At 44.5% G+C, this 21,501-nt stretch overlaps 2 protein-coding genes across 2 annotated transcripts in view; both read right to left on the reverse strand.

Annotated features, from left to right (window-relative positions):
- LOC139746021 (rho GTPase-activating protein conundrum-like) overlaps positions 1-21,501 on the reverse strand; it is a 361,826-nt gene that overhangs the window by 312,523 nt on the left and 27,802 nt on the right. The window lies entirely within an intron of this gene.
- LOC139746022 (uncharacterized) overlaps positions 1-21,501 on the reverse strand; it is a 238,593-nt gene that overhangs the window by 174,851 nt on the left and 42,241 nt on the right. The window contains exon 2 of the mRNA XM_071656824.1: positions 5,918-5,970. Within this exon, the coding sequence (XP_071512925.1) occupies positions 5,918-5,970 (53 nt within the window). The remainder of the gene's footprint in view (positions 1-5,917; positions 5,971-21,501) is intronic.

Genomic DNA, 21,501 nt, shown 5'->3' on the forward strand with positions numbered 1-21,501 from the left:
TCCCTCCTACACCACCACACCCTCCTTTCCCCGTCCGTCCGTCCGACCCATCCCTCCCCACCCAAAACCCCCCACCCCCAAACCCTCTCACTCCCTCCCTCCCTCCCTCCCACACCACCACACCCTCCTTTCCCCGTCCGTCCGTCCGACCACTCATCCCTCCCCACCCAAAACCCCCCACCACCAAACCCTCTCACTCCCTCCCTACCAGACAGACTGGGGAGAAAGGGGAGGTGAGGTGAGGTGGGGGATGAGAACTTTCTCTGCCCACTCATTCAACCTCCCCCCCTACAACACTACCCCATGTACGCCGCTCCCCCCACGCCCTGTCACACCAGCGGCCTACTCCCCTGCCTGATCCACGCCCACCGCGTTTTCTAATCGGGGAATGGCTAATCGATAACACTCATCTCCCCAACTACACACACACACACACACACACACACACACACACACACACACACACACACACACACAGACGCTTACCCCGTCCTCTAATGTGGGAATGGCTAGTCACCTCCCGAACCTCACCTCTACCACGTTTTCTAATCTTGGAATAGCGAATCAACTCCCTAACTACAACACATTTACCCCATTTTCTAATCTGGGATTGGGCTAATCACATCCCCAAACCACAATAAAGCGCACCACGTTTTCTAATCTGATAAAATGGCTAAACACACACACACACACACACACACACACACACACAAACGTTCACCAATTTTTCTAATATGGGAACGGTGGCTGGTTTATCCCCCTAACCACACGCGTTTATCTCGTTTACCAATCTGGGAATAGCCAATCACCTCCTCCCTAATCCTCTTACGGAGATGGTGAGGATTCGTCTTGTCTCTGACAGGCGAATCGTCAAGAGAAGATAAGCAAAAGGAGGAAAGAGATAGATAAGCAAGTGGAAGAAGAAGAAGAGATAAGCAAGAGGACGAAGGAAGGACATAAGCAACAAGAGAAAAAAATAAGAGATAAGAAGACAAAGGAGATAAACAAGAGGAAGAAGGAGAGGAGATAAGCCATGGCCGAAGGAGATACTTAAAAGGAAGGAGAGAAGATAAGCAAGAAGACGAAGGAAAACAAGAAGGAGAGAAGTTAAAGGACGAAAGAGATATGCAACAAGAGGAAGAAGGAGAGGAGATAAGTAAAAGGAAGAAGAGATAAGCAAGAGGAAGAAGTAGAGAAGAGAAATAAACAGAGGAGGAGGAGGAGGAGGAAGAAGACGAAGAAGAAGAAGAAGAAGAAGAAGAAGAAGAAGAAGAAGAAGAAGAAGAGAAAGAGGAGGAGAAGGTGAAGACAAGCAAGCTAAGGTAAGCGGTGAAGCTGAACAAGAGGAAGATGATAAGTGGTGAAGAATAGCAACAGGAGGAAGAAGGTACTTTTGAAAATCATTCGATGAAAAAAGAAAAGATCGAAGAATTTAGAGAAAGATACTGATGGAAATAAATGGTTGGAAAGGAGTGACGAAGGAATATATTGACTGGAAATGTAAGATTAAACGATGGAAGCAACAAAGAAGGAAAATAATGAAACAGAATGATGGAAAAGACACGAAAGAAGGAAAGTAATGACAGAGAAAGATGGAAAAGGAAAGATAAAGAAAATGAATGATAAAGTAGAATGATGGAATGAAAAGATGAAAAAGGGAATTAATGAAACGAAATGATGGAAAGAAAGATAAAGAAAGGATATGACAAAATAGAATGATGGAGAGAAAAGACAGAGAAGGGATATAATGAGAGAGAATGATGGAAAAGTAAAAAAAAGAAAACAGACGAAACAAAATTCCTGATAACAGAGACTCAAGAAATAACGTCACGAAAGCAAAAATGTAAAGAAAACGAATGAAAAAGTAATTCAGCACATAGGGAGGAAGTGTGGACCTTCTGCACGGCAGTACGACCCTTGAGCACGGCGGTACGACCCTTGACCACGACGGTACGACCCTTGACCACGACGGTGCGACCCTTGACCACGACGGTATAACCATAAGAGTATGATGCCCTGGTCTTTAATCTGCTGCCATACTCAAAGTTTATCCAACCGTCGTGCTCAAAGTGTTGTACCGTCGTGCTCAAGATATCGTACCGTCATGCTCAAGATATCGTACCGTCATGCTCAAGATATCGTACCGTCGTGCTCAAGATGTCGTACCGTCATGCTCAAAGTGTCGTACCGTCATGCTCAAAGTGTCGTACCGTCATGCTCAAGATGTCGTACCGTCATGCTCAAAGTGTCGTACCGTCATCCTCAAAGTGTCGTACCGTCATGTTCGAGATGTCGTACCGTCATGCTTAAAGTGTCGTTCCGTCATGCTCAAAGGATTAAAATATCTCTGTATATCTTCTCAATCATCATACACAGTGACAGTGATAGTGATGATGATGATGATAATAGTGATGATAATAGTAGTGAAGATGGTGATGATGTTGGTGGTGCTACGTCAGTAAAAGTTCTCACCAACTCCAACCCGCCAACCCTCCACCAGCACTTCCCCCTCCTCCTCCTCCTCCTCCTCCTCCTCCTCCTCCTCTCCTCCTCCTTCTCTTCCTTCTTCCTGACCTACAAATAGAATCCTATGACCCTCAACCTTTGACCTACTATCCCAGCAATCCACCCCCACCAACTAAACCTCTTTTTAACCCACTGCCGCACACACACACACACACACACACACACACACACACACACACACACACAACACACACACAAAGACACAGACACACAGACACACACACACACACACACACACACACACACACACACACACACACACACACACAAAACACAGACACAGAAACACACACACACACACACACACACACACACACACACACACACAATAACAGGGCCAGGAAGGCAAGCACGCAATCAGGAGAAACCTGAAGGAGTGAAATCAAGAGTCATTAGACATCACACAAAAATATCTTCCGTGGAACCCTCATCTCTCTCTCTCTCTCTCTCTCTCTCTCTCTCTCTCTCTCTCTCTCTCTCTCTCTCTCTCTCTCTCTCTCTCTCCTTCCTCATGGCCTACTACTCCTCCTAATTTCCCTAATATGCTCCTTCTTACCTCAAGTCCCTCATGTCATATCTTTATCCTCATGATCACTGCCTTATTCTTTATTTCTTTTATTCTGAAAAAAATATATCATTATCTATATATACACAGAGAAAGCATTTCAGTATGGATGAAGGGTACTTGTCTAGCCTCCTTACTATCAATGAAGGAAGGTGTGGGCTAAGGCTTGGTACGAGTCTTCAATGGGTGAAGACACTAAATAAACAATTAAAAAAAAAAATCCTCTCTCTTATGATTAATTCATACCACCTCCTTCCTGTCGACTCAATCGTTTGGATTGCCCCTTTTCAAGCCATCAACATCTCCCTCATTCACTGACGTCCTCCTCATATTACCCTCCTCAACATGGTAAAACCTTTCCTCCCCAACATACACCTCCCTCATAACCTAAAGTCCCTCTCACACCAGCCTTCTTCAACAAACATTTCCCTCACACCATCACCTTTCCAGTGAATGTGTCCCACACATCCATCACCTCTCCAACAAACATCTCCCTCACACATCCATCAACTCTTCTTCAGCAAACATCTCCCTCACACATCCATCACCTCTCCAACGAAAACATCTCCCTCACACATCCATCAACTCTTCAGCAATCATCTCCTTCACACATTCATCACCTCTCCAACGAAAACATCTCCCTCACTTTCCTCTCGCTTCCCTTTATCACACTCTTCCTTCTATATCTCCATCCATTACCCCCTTTCTCCATCCTGCTTCCCTCTCCACGCCCACTACCACCATCTCACCCCGCTCCATCTGGCCTCCCTCCCTCCCCCTCTCTCTCTCTCTCCCTCCCTCTCCAGCATCCGAAGGCTGGCCATGACTTTCTCTCCCCCCACCACCCACCTTATCCTTACAAAAGATGGTCTGCGGTTTCATTGGTGAAAGTAGAGGACGGGGGGGTGTCACAACTCCACACCCCCCTCCCCTCCCCCCTCAAGACCTGTACCCTCTATTACACCCACCTCCTCCCTCCCCCTCTACCCCCTTCCCCCTTTTCCATTCACCGCCACCCACCACCCACCACCACCCATGCCTCTCCCTCCCTCCCTCCAGCCGACGTCTGCTGCACGTCTAGCAGAAGGTTGGCAAATCCCTGCTGCTATTTATGCTCGTGAAGTCATGGAAATAATGACCCTCAGAAAATGGTGTGTGTGTGTGTGTGTGTGTGTGTGTGTGTGTGTGTGTGTGTGTGCAATTCTTATTTGCGGTTATTATTCGTGTGTGATAAGGAGAGAGAGAGAGTCTTACACTCGTGTTGCCCCGTCTCTTAACTTTGCATATATGTGCCATGTGTCTCCTCCTATGTCTGTACAGCACACACACACACACACACACACACACACACACACACACACACACACACACACACACACACACACCACCCTAAGCCAGGCATCCATTTATCGACCTGTCCCGAGGGGAGGACGAACACCTGGGTTGGGTGTAGGCCGTCTGCCACGCCCAGGATTCGATCCCGGGCTGGTCCGTGCTGACTCATGGTCACCAACGCTAATCACTACACCAGGAAGGCCCACTTACGTGTGTGTGTGTGTGTGTGTGTGTGTGTGTGTGTGTGAGAGAGAGAGAGAGAGAGAGAGAGAGAGAGAGAGAGAGAGAGAGAGAGAGAGAGAGAGAGAGAGAGAGACATCGTTACACACCTGCCTCCGTATGCCAGGTTGTGTACGTGTGGACCAACATGTAAGTTATTACCATGCAGGTTCTGGCCATCCTCCACCCGCTATTCCCTCCTTCTCCTCCTCCCCTCACCTCCCCACACCACCTGTAGCTTCCCTAAGGCTCACCCGAAGACCGAACACTCCCCCCACCCACCCACACCCTCTACCCGATCTACCCTCCCTCCGTCACCCACACACTCAACTCACTCCACCTCATCATTCAAGCCAGACGCAGCCTAAAGGAACCACGAGGTGCATACTAAAAGTCCTCAAGGACAGTCCCATCCTAATGAGAGAGAGAGAGAGAGAGAGAGAGAGAGAGAGAGAGAGAGAGAGAGAGAGAGAGAGAGAGAGAGAGAGAGAGAGCCACAGACAGAGAGATTCACAAACCATACAGACCCCTCAAGGACCAAGGGAGGTGAGCAGGCCATAACACTATTAAAAAATAAATAGATGCCATTCCCTTAAAAGCAACAGAGAGAGAGGCAGAGGTGGGGAAGTACCCTGTCTAAGCTTTGGGAGCAGCACAAGTGGCGGTGAGGAGAATACGTGAGTGAGGCAGGAGCATCCTGAAGGTGTGGTGGCGTTAGTAGGAAGGGGAACCTTCTGCGTTTCGATGCAGCTGGTGTACTGCTTGGTAATGAGGAACGCAGCCGACGCTAATGGCACACGATAATCTTGGCGTGATCGGAAAACACGAGCACGACGGTCCGGTCCTTGAATATACGGACGGTACGACCCTTGAATAAAGGGTGCGACCCTCTGGGTCATATAGCCCGGCCCTTTAAAGGGTCGGGTCAGGTCAAAATGGCCTTGTCATTACACCCTAGGGTCGTAACGTCGAGCTCAAGGGTTGACACCATCGTGTTCAAAGGGTCATACCCTCCTGCTCAGAAGATGAAGCAAAATAAGTCAATGGAAAGAAAAAAATAATTAATCTCAGCGACGCGTCGAGCACCAAACATGGACAAAAAGCCAATGTGGATAACAGGTAACGGTAAACACCAGAATACCAAAAGACCATCGAGATGTGTGCCTTATGCCCGCCAGAAGGTCAGGCAAACCCGCTCTGCCACATTACACTGCCACCCGCGTCTATGTCTGTCCTCAGCCAACTCAATGACGCTGATGGATTGCTACTCACCCCTGTGGCTCCCCAGCAATCTCATGGACTCTACCCCGTGGACAGCAACAGACCTGTTGATGAGGAGACGTCACGTCAAATCAAAGTGTCAAAAACAGAAACTTTCAGAGTAATAAGACATTCTTAAATAACAAAAGATCGCTCATGGAAAACCTTCCCTGGTCAGTGTCAACGAAGAATATCGTCGCCTCTCACTGGTCTGTCTCGTACATACTTACCTTATTTGCGTCAAACCCCCAGACACATGTGCGTATCTGTGCTCCATGTCGTCCCATCATGTCTAACTGTGCATCAATCTCTATTCTCTACTGTCCTCCGTTTTTGGCTCTCCCTCCTGGGTGTACTGAAAAAGGTATGGACATACGGAGAGGATGAGCGAGGAGAGATTGTTTAAGAGTATTTCCTTGAAGTGGAGGGAGGGAGCGGATGACGAAGAGCAAGAAGCTGGAGTCATGGAGTTTTCTGCATCTTCCTCCTCTTCTGTACCCTCCTCTTCCTCATCCTCCCCAGCAGGAGGAGTATGTGATTCCAAGTCGGCCACAACACCAGCCTCTCTCTCTCTCTCTCTCTCTCTCTCTCTCTCTCTCTCTCTCTCTCTCTCTCTCTCTCTCTCTCTCTCTCTCTCTCTCTTCTCCCTCCACCGCGGATGGGAAGACAGCCTTTATATAAACCCTCTCCATCACTACCACAGATGACAGACTCTCGTCCTCTCATGACAAGCGGGGAGCGGTGGAAGGCCTTTCGGAGATCAGACCTTTAACTTTCTCCTTGCATTAGGGAGTCACCACACACACACACACACACACACACACACACACACACGCACACACACACACACACGCACACACACACACACACACACACACACACACACACACACACACACACACACACCATCACAAGGCAAGTGGTTGGTGACCAACGCTACCACCACTACTACTACCATCATATAATCACCAACCACCACCCCCGCTGTCAGCCAACCAGCCAGCCAGCCTGCTGACACCACTACCGTCAGCCAGCCTGCTGACACCACTACCGTCAGCCAGCCTGCCGAAACCACTACCGTCAACCAGCCTGCTGACACCACTACCGTCAACCAGTCTGCTGACACCACTACCGTCAACCAGCCTGCTGACACCACTACCGTCAACCACCCTGCTGACACCACTACCGTCAACCAACCTGCTGACACCACTACCGTCAACCAGCGTGCTGACACCACTACCGTCAACAAGCCTGCTGACACCACTACCGTCAACCAGCCTGCTGACACCACTACCGTCAACCAGCGTGCTGACACCACTACCGTCAACCAGCCTGCTGACACCACTACCGTCAACCAGCCTGCTGACACCACTACCGTCAACCAGCCTGCTGACACCAGCCGCGGTCTAAACTGGTACACCTTCTTCCCAGGCGGGGTGAGGTGATGGACGGGTGAGTCACAGACCAGTCTACTCATCCACACTCATCCACCTGACCATCATCTACTCATCCACACTCATCCACTTAGCCCATCACCACCCATCCACACTCATCTACTCGATCCATCACTGCTCATCCACTCTCATCTACTTGGCCCATCACCACTCATCCACACTCATCTACTCGAGCCATCAATACTCATCCACACTCATCTACTTGACCCATCACTACTCATCCACCTGACCCATCATCTACTCATCCACATGACCCATCACCTACTCATCCACCAGATCCATCAACTTATCCACAGTAATCCACCTGACCCATCACCTACTTATCCACAGTCATCCACTTGACCCATCATTTGCTCACCTACACTCATCCACCAAACCAATCACCAACACATCCACCTGATCCATTATCTACTTATCCACACATCCAACCGACACATCACCTACTCATCCACCTGATCCATCATCTACTCATCCACACTCATCCACCAGACCCATCACCTACTCATTCACACTCATCCACCACATCCATCACCTACTCATCCACACTCATCTACCAGACCCATCTCCTACTCATTCACACTCATCCACCAGACCCATCACCTACCCATCCACACTCATCCACCTGACCGGTCATATACTCATCCATACGCATCCACCTGACCCATCATCTACTCATCCATACTCATTCATTTACCCAGACAACCACTCCCTTACCTTACCTTGCCTTACCACCATCGCCACCGCCACCTTCAAGACCAACTATGGCTGCCAACACCAACTGCTTCCTTCACTGCCAACAATCCCACCACCTCACACCACTACCAACACAGAGAACCACTGCTGACAACCACCTCTGCCACCACCTTACGCTACAAGAAACACCTAGCACTACTGACAGACACTACTGCCACCACCCGTGACCGCTGACAACACTTAGCATCACTACCAACACTAATCACCCATCATCTAAGTGACACCACTATCAGCCACCACTCTACCACCACAGACCATAACCAAATCCTGACACCAACCACAACCTCCACTGATAAAAAGAGTGAGCATCGACTCTGGTAACCACAATTACCACCATTCCAACAACCAGCAGCCACTCACAACAACCAGCTGTCAGACCACCATCTACAACAACCTTAGTTCTCTTACCACAGCCACTACAACCATCACAACTATAATTATCACCAGTAACAATGTGAACTATCGTCACCACCACTAACAACCATCACCATAACCACCCTCCCGATCACAACTACCACGATCAGCGGCCCCTAGACTACCACCCCCATCAACCACACTCCACACCACCACACCGGCACTTCCTCCCCTGGCCAGGCCAGAGCCAACGTGGGCCCACCTCGAGCCCTCAGGCTAGTAGGTGTTGCACAACTTGATAGTCTAGCCAGGGAAGGAGAAGGGGGAGGAAGGGAGGTGGCGATAGATCCCCTCCTCCTCCTCCTCCTCCACATACACCCTCTCCTCCTCCCTCCACCCCTTCCCTAACTTCCAGGCCGCACCCACTACCACCACCACATTGCTACCAGAGTCACACACCACCACCTCCTGCCACTCCCCTTCACTAACCTCCCACGGTTGCAACACCTTCACAGGACCGAAGGAAAAGTAACACGCAAGGAAAAATTCCTAAGCAACATTAGCTCAATAACTTTCCCTTCCGAGCGGCTAGAGTTAGCAACACTTAACTTCCTCCTTCACTACATTCCTACGACCCCGAGAGAAAAAACATGCAACACTAAAGACACCGGAGGAATCACGAACACTAGAACTTCACACCTCCAGGAGCCTCCTACACAAGCAACACAATACAAACACTGCAACTTACACGAAACATCTTCCCAAGTTAGCCTGACATGATGGCTGTGACGCCCTCAGCACCAAGGACCAGGACCTGGAAGTCCTCCTGCTGGGGGTAGGTACTCTATGAGCCTCCAGCACTATGGACCAGGACCTGGAACTCCTCCTGCTGGGGGTACTCTGTGAGCCTCCAGCACTATGGACCAGAACCTGGAACTCCTCCTGCTGGGGTACTCTGTGAGCCTCCAGCACTATGGACCAGGACCTGGAAGTCCTCCTGCTGGGGGTACTCTGTGAGCCTCCAGCACTATGGACCAGGACCTGGAAGTCCTCCTGCTGGGGGTACTCTGTGAGCCGCCGCCACCCCTACCTGAAGTCCCTATTTGCTGGGGTACATAAAAAAAAAAAATCCCTCTATAGGGGGCGCCACCTCACAGAGGACACTATCAGCAGATGGAAAGTGATTTGGATGTTTCTTACACACACACACACACACACACACACACACACACACACACACACACAAACCAGTTCCTTCCTCCTATCTTCAAAATACTGGAGTACTGCCCCCCAAAAGAACTATTTTGAGAGTTTATATCACATGTGTATTGAGGATGGTTGGAGTCCACAGCATATACCTTGTTCCATACCATGGTTTTGAGAGGGTATATTTTCCATCCTTTCTGCTCAACCCGCGACCTATCTTCCACCTTAAGAGCTCTGAAAAATCTGCATATGTCTTTCTACTCCTACCACATCAATCCTTGAGGTTCGGATCTATTCCTCGATCACAAACAGCCTCAGTAGGACCCTATGGTCTGCTGCTGTGTGAGTCCAGTTGTTGTATCTAATATCCTAGGCTGTTCGTTGCGGCAGATCTGTTCTTATTTTCCTTGCCGAGGCTGTTCGTTGCTGCAGGTCTGTTCTTATCAAATGTGTGTGTAAAACCTGCCCTGCCAGATATTCCTTAAAGAAAGATGAACAGCAATTTTTCTAGGAAGTCCAAGGGGTCTTCTTCTAGTGTGGCAAGTTGCAGAGCTGTGCACTTCTCGACACTTTAGATTTTTTTTTTGTTTGTTTTCTCCAGTACCTTTGCTCTATAGTGGTTCTAATTTGAGCATTCGACCCAATCTGTCAATCCAATAAAGACTCACTTTTGCGTCGCTGGTTTGGTACTAGTGCCTTCTTGCACACGACGTATTCATATTGCGACGCAGTTCTCGTAACTGCATTTTAATGAGTGCAGCTGTGCGTAGATTTTTGTTCATTCCAGTCCCTCCGAGTCGAAACTGGCAGTGGAGGACGTTATCTTACCTCAGTAATTTCCTCCGGTTTTGCATGGTGATTTTTGCAGTAAGGTTCTACTGCAGTGGGAAGAGCACAGGTGTTCTGGAAAGTGTTAATTTACTATGAGTCCAACACGAGCCTTCTTCAGAAGCCTTTGCCCCATCCCAGTGCAGGAAATGGGGTGTTAGGCAAGTCTCTGATACTGTGCAAAGAGCCACCTAAGTATATGGGTTCGACAGTTTGGTCCCCCTTACGATGTTGCTAAATCATGAAGCCATCAACAGGAACCAGGGTGGCGAGGAGGAACCTGTGCCTCACGAAGCTAATGTGTCAACGCAAGTTGGGGGAAGCAGCTGTTAACTGTCGTCTTCGGTATCACCACCAGCAGTTGTAGTGGGACCAGCCCACCAGGCATGTTGCCGGCGTGGAGGTGATCCATCTTAATGTGCTACCAGCCCCGATACTCCTGCTGGTGGGCAAACTAGAGAAGTGCCACCACCACCACCACCACGTCTGTACATCCTTATATAAGCATCTTTAATGCCAGTCAAGTAGGAGGGGAGCCGCCACATACGTGAGGCACCTTCCAACACACAAGCTCAGCCAAACCTTCGTCACTGCACACACACACACACAAAGCGAGACTAGAGTTGTACTTGAATGAAATTCTTGCAATACAGTATACATCTACTAAAGCTGTAGACTGCAAGATTTCATAAATGTATCGAGACGCCTTACAGGGACGTGAGATTATGGGGTAGGGCGGGGAAGATGGAGGAAGGCGAGATTAAATACCAAGCCAATGATTCGATGAAAAGTTGGCATACAACCTGTCACGTATGTCTGGGTGAGTCGGCAACAGCTTTCATCTTCGCTAGAGAGTAGCAAACATAGCAAATCACACCTCCGGGGGCTATCAAGTCTCCAGCATATCGTTAGTTGGAGCTTTTGATTGGGCAAGACTCACAGTAAGCTACGTGTCTGCCTCACTGGAAAAAAAAGTACCTTTTACGTTTGTCTATTTGCTGTAGCTCCTACGTTCTCGAAGCTTCGGTTCACATCTACGTTAATTCAGATATTGGACACCGACCATCACAGGTGTGCAGAGAGAGTCTGGTGGTGCCTGCATGCTGCTTCACCCTCCTCAAGGCCTGTTGTACAACATATAACACCCACAACACAACCCACGTCCTACACACCCACACCTCCTGTCCCAAACTCCAACACACACACTGGCTCACGCCCCCACACCCTTAGACCACCCGTCCCAACATATGCTACTGACCCACGTCCCATATTCCCAGACCCTTGTGCCCTAGGGCCTTAAAAGTGACCCCCACACAACCAACGTGAGGGGGCCACAGTCTCTCCCCTTGTAGGGCCCCGTCGGTCCTCGTAGCAGACGAACTTTCATTCTCAATGCCACACTCTCTCGTCAGCTCCGGCCTGCCCTCGTCTCTAGTGTTGGTCGTGTTCACAGGGTGGGTCTCTCATGTCGGTAGCGTTTCAGTATGTTGGTCTAAATGTCACTCTCACGACGTGTAATAATAATAGCAATAATGATACTAATAATGATATAATAATCATAATAATAATAATAATAATAATAATAATAAAGATGATATAATAATTATAATAATAATTTTTTTTTAAACTATTCGCCATTTCCCGCGTTAGTGAGGTAGCGTTAAGAACAGAGGACTGGGCCTTTTTTGGAATATCCTCACCTGGCCCCCTCTGTTCCTTCTTTTGGAAAATTTAGAAAAAAAAAAAACGAGAGGGGAGGATTTCCAGCCCCCCGCTCCCTCCCCTTTTAGTCGCCTTCTACGACACGCAGGGAATACGTGGGAAGTATTCTTCATCCCCTATCCCCTAATAATAATAATAATAATAATAATAATAACAATAATAATTATAATAACAACAACAATAATGATAATAGTAATAACAATAATAATGATAATAAAAACAACAATAATAATAATAATAATAGTAATAATAATAATAATAATAATAATAATAATAATAATGATAACAATAATAACAACAACAATAATAATAATAATAATAATAATAATAATAATAATGATAACAATAATAACAACAACAATAATAATAATAATAATAACAACAACAACAACAACAATAATGATAATAATAATAATAATAATAATAATAATAATAATAATAATAATAATAATAATAATAATAACGAGCGGTTTACTGAATTAAGGCGACCATTTGGCTGAAAATACACAGTCGAATTATTACACAAACAAGAGGGGTCACGACGGTAATTAGTTCATTAATCTTACAAGACTTCACGACCAAGGTAAAGCTGGATATTTCCACACGCTGGATGAACACATGAGTGAGGTGCACATCTACCACGATTAAGAAACTTTTACACAACGAATAAAAATGGAAATTCAAGTGACTTAAAAAGTGTTCTTTGATCAATAAAAGCCTGAAAAGAGCATATATATATATATATATATATATATATATATATATATATATATATATATATATATATATATACAATGAAGAATGAATTATGTGAAACAGAAAATATATAAAAGTTACTCTCAAGGACATATCACAGTGATGTACAGAACACGTAGAAATATAACTGATACATGAGAAAGAAATTATAATAAGTAACAGCATAGCAATTACAAACAGTTACAGTATAGCAAATACAAACTACAGCAATTACAAAAAGTTACGGTACAGCAAGTCATAATACAAAATCGTAATGTCATACACACGATGGGCTTCAACATACAGGAATACAGTAACTTCATGGGACACAAGGGACCACAATACACTGAAATTGTGCTGTAATTAGGATTCCACAAGGCTCAATCCCACATCACATCTGAGTGTGTGTGTGTGTGTGTGTGTGTGTGTGTGTGTGTGTGTGTGTGTGTGTGTGTGTGTGTGTGTGTGGGGCCTTAATATCATTTTCCAACGCGTGAAGAAAGTGTTCAGTATTTTCTATTTTTCGACTGATGGTCGTAAGATGACGTTGACAGCCTCATATTTTCACCTTAATGACCCCGGGTGTTCGACAGGTCCCGAGCCCACGGCATCGACCGACGCGACCAACCAAACCAAATGGCCCCGAAAAAATTTCGACCGTCTGGGACGGGGGAAAAAGGTGGAGATGCTGGGTTTTCTCTCCATAACACTTACACCACCCAACTCTCTCTCTCTCTCTCTCTCTCTCTCTCTCTCTCTCTCTCTCTCTCTCTCTCTCTCTCTCTCTCTCTCTCTCTCAGCCGTCTGGGGCTGGCTGGCTGGCTGGCTGGTGGGCGGGCCCGTGGGTGGTTGTGGGTTCAGGGGTAGAAAGCCGGGCGGACACCCTCGTCTTCACTTTCTTCCGCTCCCTCCCCCGACCCAGTCCAACCTGCCAGACGCCTCCTCAATCCTAACCCCAACCCCCTTTAGCCTACTCATCTTTCACTCACACCTCGTCTGGGCTTTTTTATTCATGCCCTGCCTCACAGCAGCTTTACCCATGCCCTATAACTCACAGCCTTACCCATGTCTAGTCTCACAGCCTAACCAATGCCCTGTCTCAAAGCTTTACCCATGCTCTGCCCCACAGCATTGCTCTCATACTAATACATTCTCGTCACTCAGACAACATTTTGCTACCACACTAAATCACCCATCACTACAGCAGAACTAAGGCATCCTAGCCATTAACCTTACCAAAATAACTAAATCTATCTATCTATCTATATCTAGTTATTCATCTCTATCTATCAATCTCTATTAAGCTATCTATCTCTATCTATCTATCAGCATAAATACCACAAGGATTAGGAAACACGGGAATCTTGAGCGCTTTCGTGTATTACCACATCTTCAGAGGATTAGTAACAAAGAAAACAGAATATAAGTTTTTCCTCTCTATAACTAGTCTTCTGAAGATGTGGTAATACACGAAAGCGCTCAGGAACTCGTGTTTCATTTTCCTGGTGGCGCATTTACGAGGTCACGTGTGTGTTGTGATTCTCTGCATCCACCTTATCTATATCTATATTCAACCATCTAACTTTACAACTTCGAAAGAATGGAATGGGGAAAAAACATTCGTTTTCTTCGACCATTTAATGACCGTGGCGAAAGTTTAATCGTCTGCTGGACTTAACCATCCCCCTGAGTACGAAGACGTGACCACCTTTAAGTACGATGATTTTGACCACTTGACAAAGACGACGACTTATAACCTCTTGAGAACAACAACTTAATCTCTTGAGTACAACAACTTAATCTCTTGAGTACGACGACTTAACCCCATCAGTACAACTTAGACCCATAAGTACGATGACGAGAGCTCTCGAACACAACTTTAAACCCTTGAGGACGACAGCCTGAGCCCTTGAGTACGACAGCCTGAGCCCTTGAGTACGACAGCTTGAACTCTCGAGTACGACAGCTTTAACTCCCACTAGGACGATTTGAACCCTTGATTACGACAATGTAACATTGCCACGTATTCGGCTGAACCCTCAACCCTATACTTGGGGATCGAACCGTCTTGCTCAAGAGATATTTTGACACAGATCCTCCAACCTACAGTTCAAAGCGAGCCACACGTTCTTGTAAATACTGAAGTGGATTTAGTGGCCGTCAACAGAGAATATTGATCAAATCAAAAACTCAACCCACGTATCAAATGAGCAACATATGAAGAGTTCACTGCCAATTTCAAGCCTGTTACTGTCTTTATAAGCAGAGAGAATACAATAATAAAGGAAATGGGAAGTATGAAGTATATTGACATATAGTCAATATATGGATAAACTTTGATCCAAAAAAATAAAATTTACATGAATTTACAGAAAGCAAAATCAATTTCCCATGATGCACAACCCAACTGGAACGAGCTTGGGAGAATGAGGGTCATGCATGTGTCGTGCGTCACCCACGCCAATAGTCAACGTTACACGAGAAACCCTCGAGACTTCCGACCTTAACGCGTCTCTCGCTGCTTCACTGCGACCCGACCCGAGCCGGCAGCAAGACAAGGCGTGAACCACTTCGGTAATTCTACTCGCTTCACAAACACGACTCTCCCACTTCGACACCTATGAAGCGGATTTGGGTGTCGTCGATATTCTGGACTTAAACCTTTATTACAGATAAGAAGTAATATTATTTTTCTTCGTGATAACTACAGCTCAAGTTGTGTTATATATATATATATATATATATATATATATATATATATATATATATATATATATATATATATATATATATTGATACTGATATTGCTGAAGGCTACAATAACAATACTTAATCAAAAACTCGCCAGAAAATTCTGCAGGCTGTGTTTACAGAATACCCTGTAAAAACTGAAATATTTTATTTTGCACAGACTTGGCAAGAGTCTTTATGTTAACCTTAAGCAACATAAATATCATATGAGAACCGGATAGTAATCAAATGCTTTGTTTAATCATGTTAAAAATCATGACCATTGCACTGACTGGAGTAACGCTGATCCAGTTATCGAATCTTATTGAATCCAGTTATTGAATCTTCCATTATCAAATACACAAAGAATTGTAACACGATTATTAGTGAAGGTCTATACAAACTGGTTAGCTTTGTCGCAGACAAAATTTGGCTACAGTTCCCTTTCTTGACCACAAAATAGAGATTTAACAGGTGATGCCAGATCCGAACACCACCAACCCGAACACCACCATCCGGTAACACTTGTTTACCAATGACGTCTTAGCTACGTCTCTTCCTTGTATATCAACTGACTGTTCTACGTCTTCTATCTCATTCTTGTATCTTCCCTGACGACGATGTGATCATTACACAAAAGTGCACTTGGGAATTTACCGTGTTTCATTTTCCTCTTGGTTATCAACAAATACTATATCACGTACACCACTATAAACTATTGCAATATATGTATATATATATATATATATATATATATATATATATATATATATATATATATATATATATATATATATATATATACTTTAGAACGCATAACCTCATCAGCAGGACCGTACGATCTTTGGGTATGACCTGACCTTTGAACTGACCCTTAAGGGTCCGGTCAAAGGTCAGGTCAAAGGTCAGGTCATGATATCTAAGGGTCTTACGGTCGTGCTCATAGGATTAGGTCTACCTAACCATCGACTCTCTCTCTCTCTCTCTCTCTCTCTCTCTCTCTCTCTCTCTCTCTCTCTCTCTCCCCTGCGTTAACTAAGAAAAAACTTAAAGTCCTAAACGTCGTGATAAATAACTTATTATAACTCACTTATGCTACACTTTACAAACTGACTCAAACAATTAACACTATTATTCACAGCAAGCAATGAATGCTTTCTACTGCCTGTACAGCCGATTATCATTATCATTATTATCATTATTATTATTATCATTATCATTATCATTATTATCATTATTATCATTATTACCATCATCATCATTATTATCATTATTATTATTATTAATTATTACTATTATTATCATTATTATCTTTATCATCATCATTATCATTATTATATTTCGCTGTTTCCCGCGTAGCGAGGTACCGCCAAAAAACAGAAGGACGAAGGACGGTTTCATTTGCTTACATCCACATTCCAGCTGCCAAGAACAGTGCACCAAACCCATGGCTTCTCTATCTCCAGAGCCAGGCTCCACAGACCTCTCCTTGGATTCACCTGACCCCCTTCTAAACCTAATGAACACCACGTCGCCCCCTGTATACCACAACGCTCCAGGTCGTTCTATCCCATACACACCTTTCATCCTCTGGTAGGTTCAGGCCTCGACAACTTAAAGCTTCTTTTACGCCATCATTCCATCACCTCTTCGGTCTCCCTTTCTTATTCTCTCCACTTCTAAAATACTTTTCTTCATTTCATGTCAGTCTCTCTTCACTCATCCTCCTCGTATGTCTAAACCATTCCAGCACACCCTGTTTAGCTCACTCGGTCATACCACTCATTTCTCTTACGGTCATGCTTTACACAATCAACCTTCCTCAATCCACATAGTTTCTTCAAACATTTTACTGTCATCACATCAACCCTATTCCATTCTCTGGTGTTCAGGGCGCGCGACACGCACCAATACAGCGCCCCTGGGACGACCATACCATCAAACATACCCATCGTTGCCCATAGAAATAGTGACCTCTCTTTCCACAAGCTTTTCAACTGCATCCAGGATCTTATTTTGCTACCTCACCCACCCAATGGCTCACATCAGCTTCCCTGGTTCCATCCGCTGTCATGTAACTAAAACACTCCACTTCCTCCAGGTTTTCTCCTTTCAAACTCACACGCACACAGACCTGTCTTTACTCCATCGCTAAACCTCATTACCAAACTTTTATTGACATTAATTCAACTTTCTCCTCTCACACTCTCTCCCAAACTCACACACCAGCCAGCCTCCGCGGTTTCTCGAGAGTTTGATTCTGCCACCAGAGCTGTATTATCAGTTATTATTATTATTATTATTATTATTATTATTATTATTATTATCATTATTATTATCATTATTATTATTATTATTATTATTATTATTATTATTATTATTATTATTATTATTATTACTATCGTTATTATTACTATTATCATCCTTATTATTATCACAATCATTATCATAATGATCATAATAACTAAAAATGACAATAATAATAATAATGATGATAATAATAATAATAATAATAATAATAATAATAATAATAATAATAATAAAAATGATGATAATAATTATTATGATGATAATTATAACAACCTATTATCATTATTACTTGTATCAGTAGCCTCTCTGGCCAGCCTTTGAGCCTAGTTTATATCATTTTCAGGGTCAGGTCTAAAAGGTCACCCATCTCCACTCCACACTCATCTCCAATAAACCATGTCATCTCTACCCTTCATCTTCACTACACTTTCGTCATCAATAATTCGTCATTTTCGTTACATCTTAATGTTCACTACCCAGTTTTATTCATCCTAAAGTTAGGATCATGCTGTGTTCATTATGTTCTTCACTACACCCTCATCCTCACAATACCCTGACCTTCACCAAGCTGGGTTCGAGGCCAGCTTTCGGCCTACCCTGAGCCTAGTTCACTATATCTTTCCTTTACTTCACCCTAGTCTTCCCATACCCTTATCTTCACTAAGACTGGCCAAAGGCCATAGACCTAGCTCTTTATGCTCTTCTGCATTACATCCACATCATCACAATATCCGTGCACACAAAGCCACAAAGCTAGGTATACCACATTCTTCTTCTCTGTACCCTCATATTTGTATACTATCATCTTCACTTAGTTCCTACACACACACACACACACACACACACACACACAAGATGCATAACTATTATTTTTCTGTAATCATCATTATCATTATTATCATCATTATTATTATCATTATTATCATTATTATTATTATTATTATTATTATTATTATTATCATTATTATTATCATTATTATTATTATTATTATTATTATTATTAGTAGTAGTAGTAGTAGTAGTAGTAGTAGCATCGTCATTATTGCCATTAATCATTATCATTATTATTATTATTATTCTATCCTTGGGGATAGGGGAGAAAGAATACTTCCCACGTATTCCCTGCGTGTCGTACAAGGCGACTAAAAGGGGAGGGAGCGTGGGGCTGGAAATCCTCCCCTCTCGTTTTTTTTTTTTTTAATTTTCCAAAAGAAGGAACAGAGAAGGGGGCCAGGTGAGGATATTCCCTCAAAGGCCCAGTCCTCTGTTCTTAACGCTACCTCGCTAACGCGGGAAATGGCGTATAGTTTGAAAGAAAGAAAAGAATTATTATTATTATTATTATTATTATTATTATTATTATTATTATTATTATTATCATTATTATCATTATCATTATTATTATTATTATCATTATCATTATTATTATTATTATTATTATTATCATCATTATTATCATTATAATTATCATATTATTGTTTCCTTCTTACCGTCGTAAGTCGAGTTAGAAGCTAGTATTCACGAGAGGTTAGGCTGTCTGATGCCAATATTCGCCCTCCTTTTGGCCCGTTCTCTGGAAAGCCACTTTCCTAAACAGGTTAAATTAACGTTATTGCTTCTCTAGATCCAGCCACATTTGGTTATCTGGTTCACATTAGAACTGATAACCTCGACTATGGACACTAACTGAAGGAGAAGGGTGGCGTTCGTGAGTATCTAGAGTACAACGATTTAATCTCACAAATAAGACTTTAACCTCTTGAATACGATTTAATCCCGTGAGTACAAGCCTTTATCCACTTGAGTACGACGACTTAACCTCTCAAATAAGACGACTTTGACCCCCCTGAGCACGACTTAATCCTGTGAGTACGAACCTGTAACCACTTGAGTACGACGACCTAACCTCTCAAATAAGACGACTTTAACCTCTTCAGTGCGACTCAATCCTGTGAGTGCGAACCTTTATCCATTTTAGTACAAAGACTTTAACTCACGTTAAGGTCGACGAAGGCTTATTAAGTCGTCGTCCTCAAGGATCTAATCCGTCGTGCTCAACACCTTGACGGCAAACGCTCTCTCAGGCGCTGCCAATTCAGCCTGACTCACAAACTAAGGAAGGTAATCACCAAAGACATGCAAGATGACATGAGACTTTTCTTTAACTGTCTTTTTTTTGGGGGGGGAGGGAGGGCACAGTTAACAGTGAGGGAGGGAGTGAGGGAGAGAGGGAGGGAGGAGACCAGCAGCAGTTACTACTTCAACTTCGACGCTGAAGCAACAGTTTAGCGGAGCCAACACCAACCATCACCACCACCAAACAGGTTTTCTGTGGCTCACAACTCAGGGAGTGGTGAGCCTGCCTGGTGAGGGTCCTGGGTAGTGGTGGTAGTGACCTTGTTTGGTGAGGATCTTGTTCCGTGACCTTGGTGAAGAGAGGAGGGAGAGAGGGGATTGTTGTGACCTTGGTGGAGAGGTTGATGACCCTTGTTTAGTGAGGATCTTGCTCGGTGACCTCGGTGAAGGGAAGGTCAGTGACCTCAGAGAAGGGAAGGTCAGTGACCTTGGTGAACGGGAAGGTCAGTGACCTTGGTAAAGGTGAGGTCAGTGACCTTGGGGAAGAAGATGGAGGTCAGTGATCTTGGTGAAGGAGGAAGGCAGTGGCCTTATTCTTGTTATCATGGTTGGTAATGATAGTGATGATAGGGTGAGAATGATAGTGATGATAGGGTGAGAATGATAGTGGTGATAGGGTGATACAGACGACGGTGATGGTCATATTGGTGATAATGATGTTGCTGGCACTACTGAACATTAGGTGTCCTTGCTGGTGTGTTTCCAGTTATAAAATAGCATCTAGGTGGCGTCTGATAGTGACAAAACTGTACCTGTTACGATAATTATGGCAGGAGCAATGACAAATGACGTCCACACACACACACATATCATAAAATCTCTAAACCATGAAAACTTTTATCAACAGGGAGTCAAAGACCTCTGCAGTAATGACAAATTATCCTCTCAGTTCCTTTCTACTTTACTATCCTGACTCCTTCCTGCAGCCGTGCATAGGGAGGGGCCTTCTGCTTTACTACTCTGTGTCCATCTATAGTGGTGGATGGGGAGGAGCCTTCTGCTTTACTATCTTGTTTCAATCTATAACAGAGGATGGGAAGGAGCCTTCTGCTTTACTATCTTATTTCCATCTATAACATTGGGTGGGGAGGAGCCTTTTGCTTTACTATCCTGTCTCCATCTATAACAACGTGTAGGGAGGAGCCTTCTACTTTACTATCTTGCCTCCATCTACAGTAGTAGGTGGAGGGGAGCAACTCTCTTGTCTCTGTCTATAGAGATTAGAAATCCTGGTTATCATTACCCCCCTCCTCCCTCAGTATATAACCTCGTCACAGACTAACTATTAGGTCTTCTGTTATCTGGCCCTCCGCTCAACCTCCCCACCTCCCTCCCCCGACACTTCTCATCCTTCTGACACCTCCCTGT

This window comes from Panulirus ornatus, chromosome 63 (assembly GCF_036320965.1).
Source record: "Panulirus ornatus isolate Po-2019 chromosome 63, ASM3632096v1, whole genome shotgun sequence".
In the NCBI taxonomy this organism is placed as follows: Eukaryota; Metazoa; Arthropoda; class Malacostraca; order Decapoda; family Palinuridae; genus Panulirus; species Panulirus ornatus.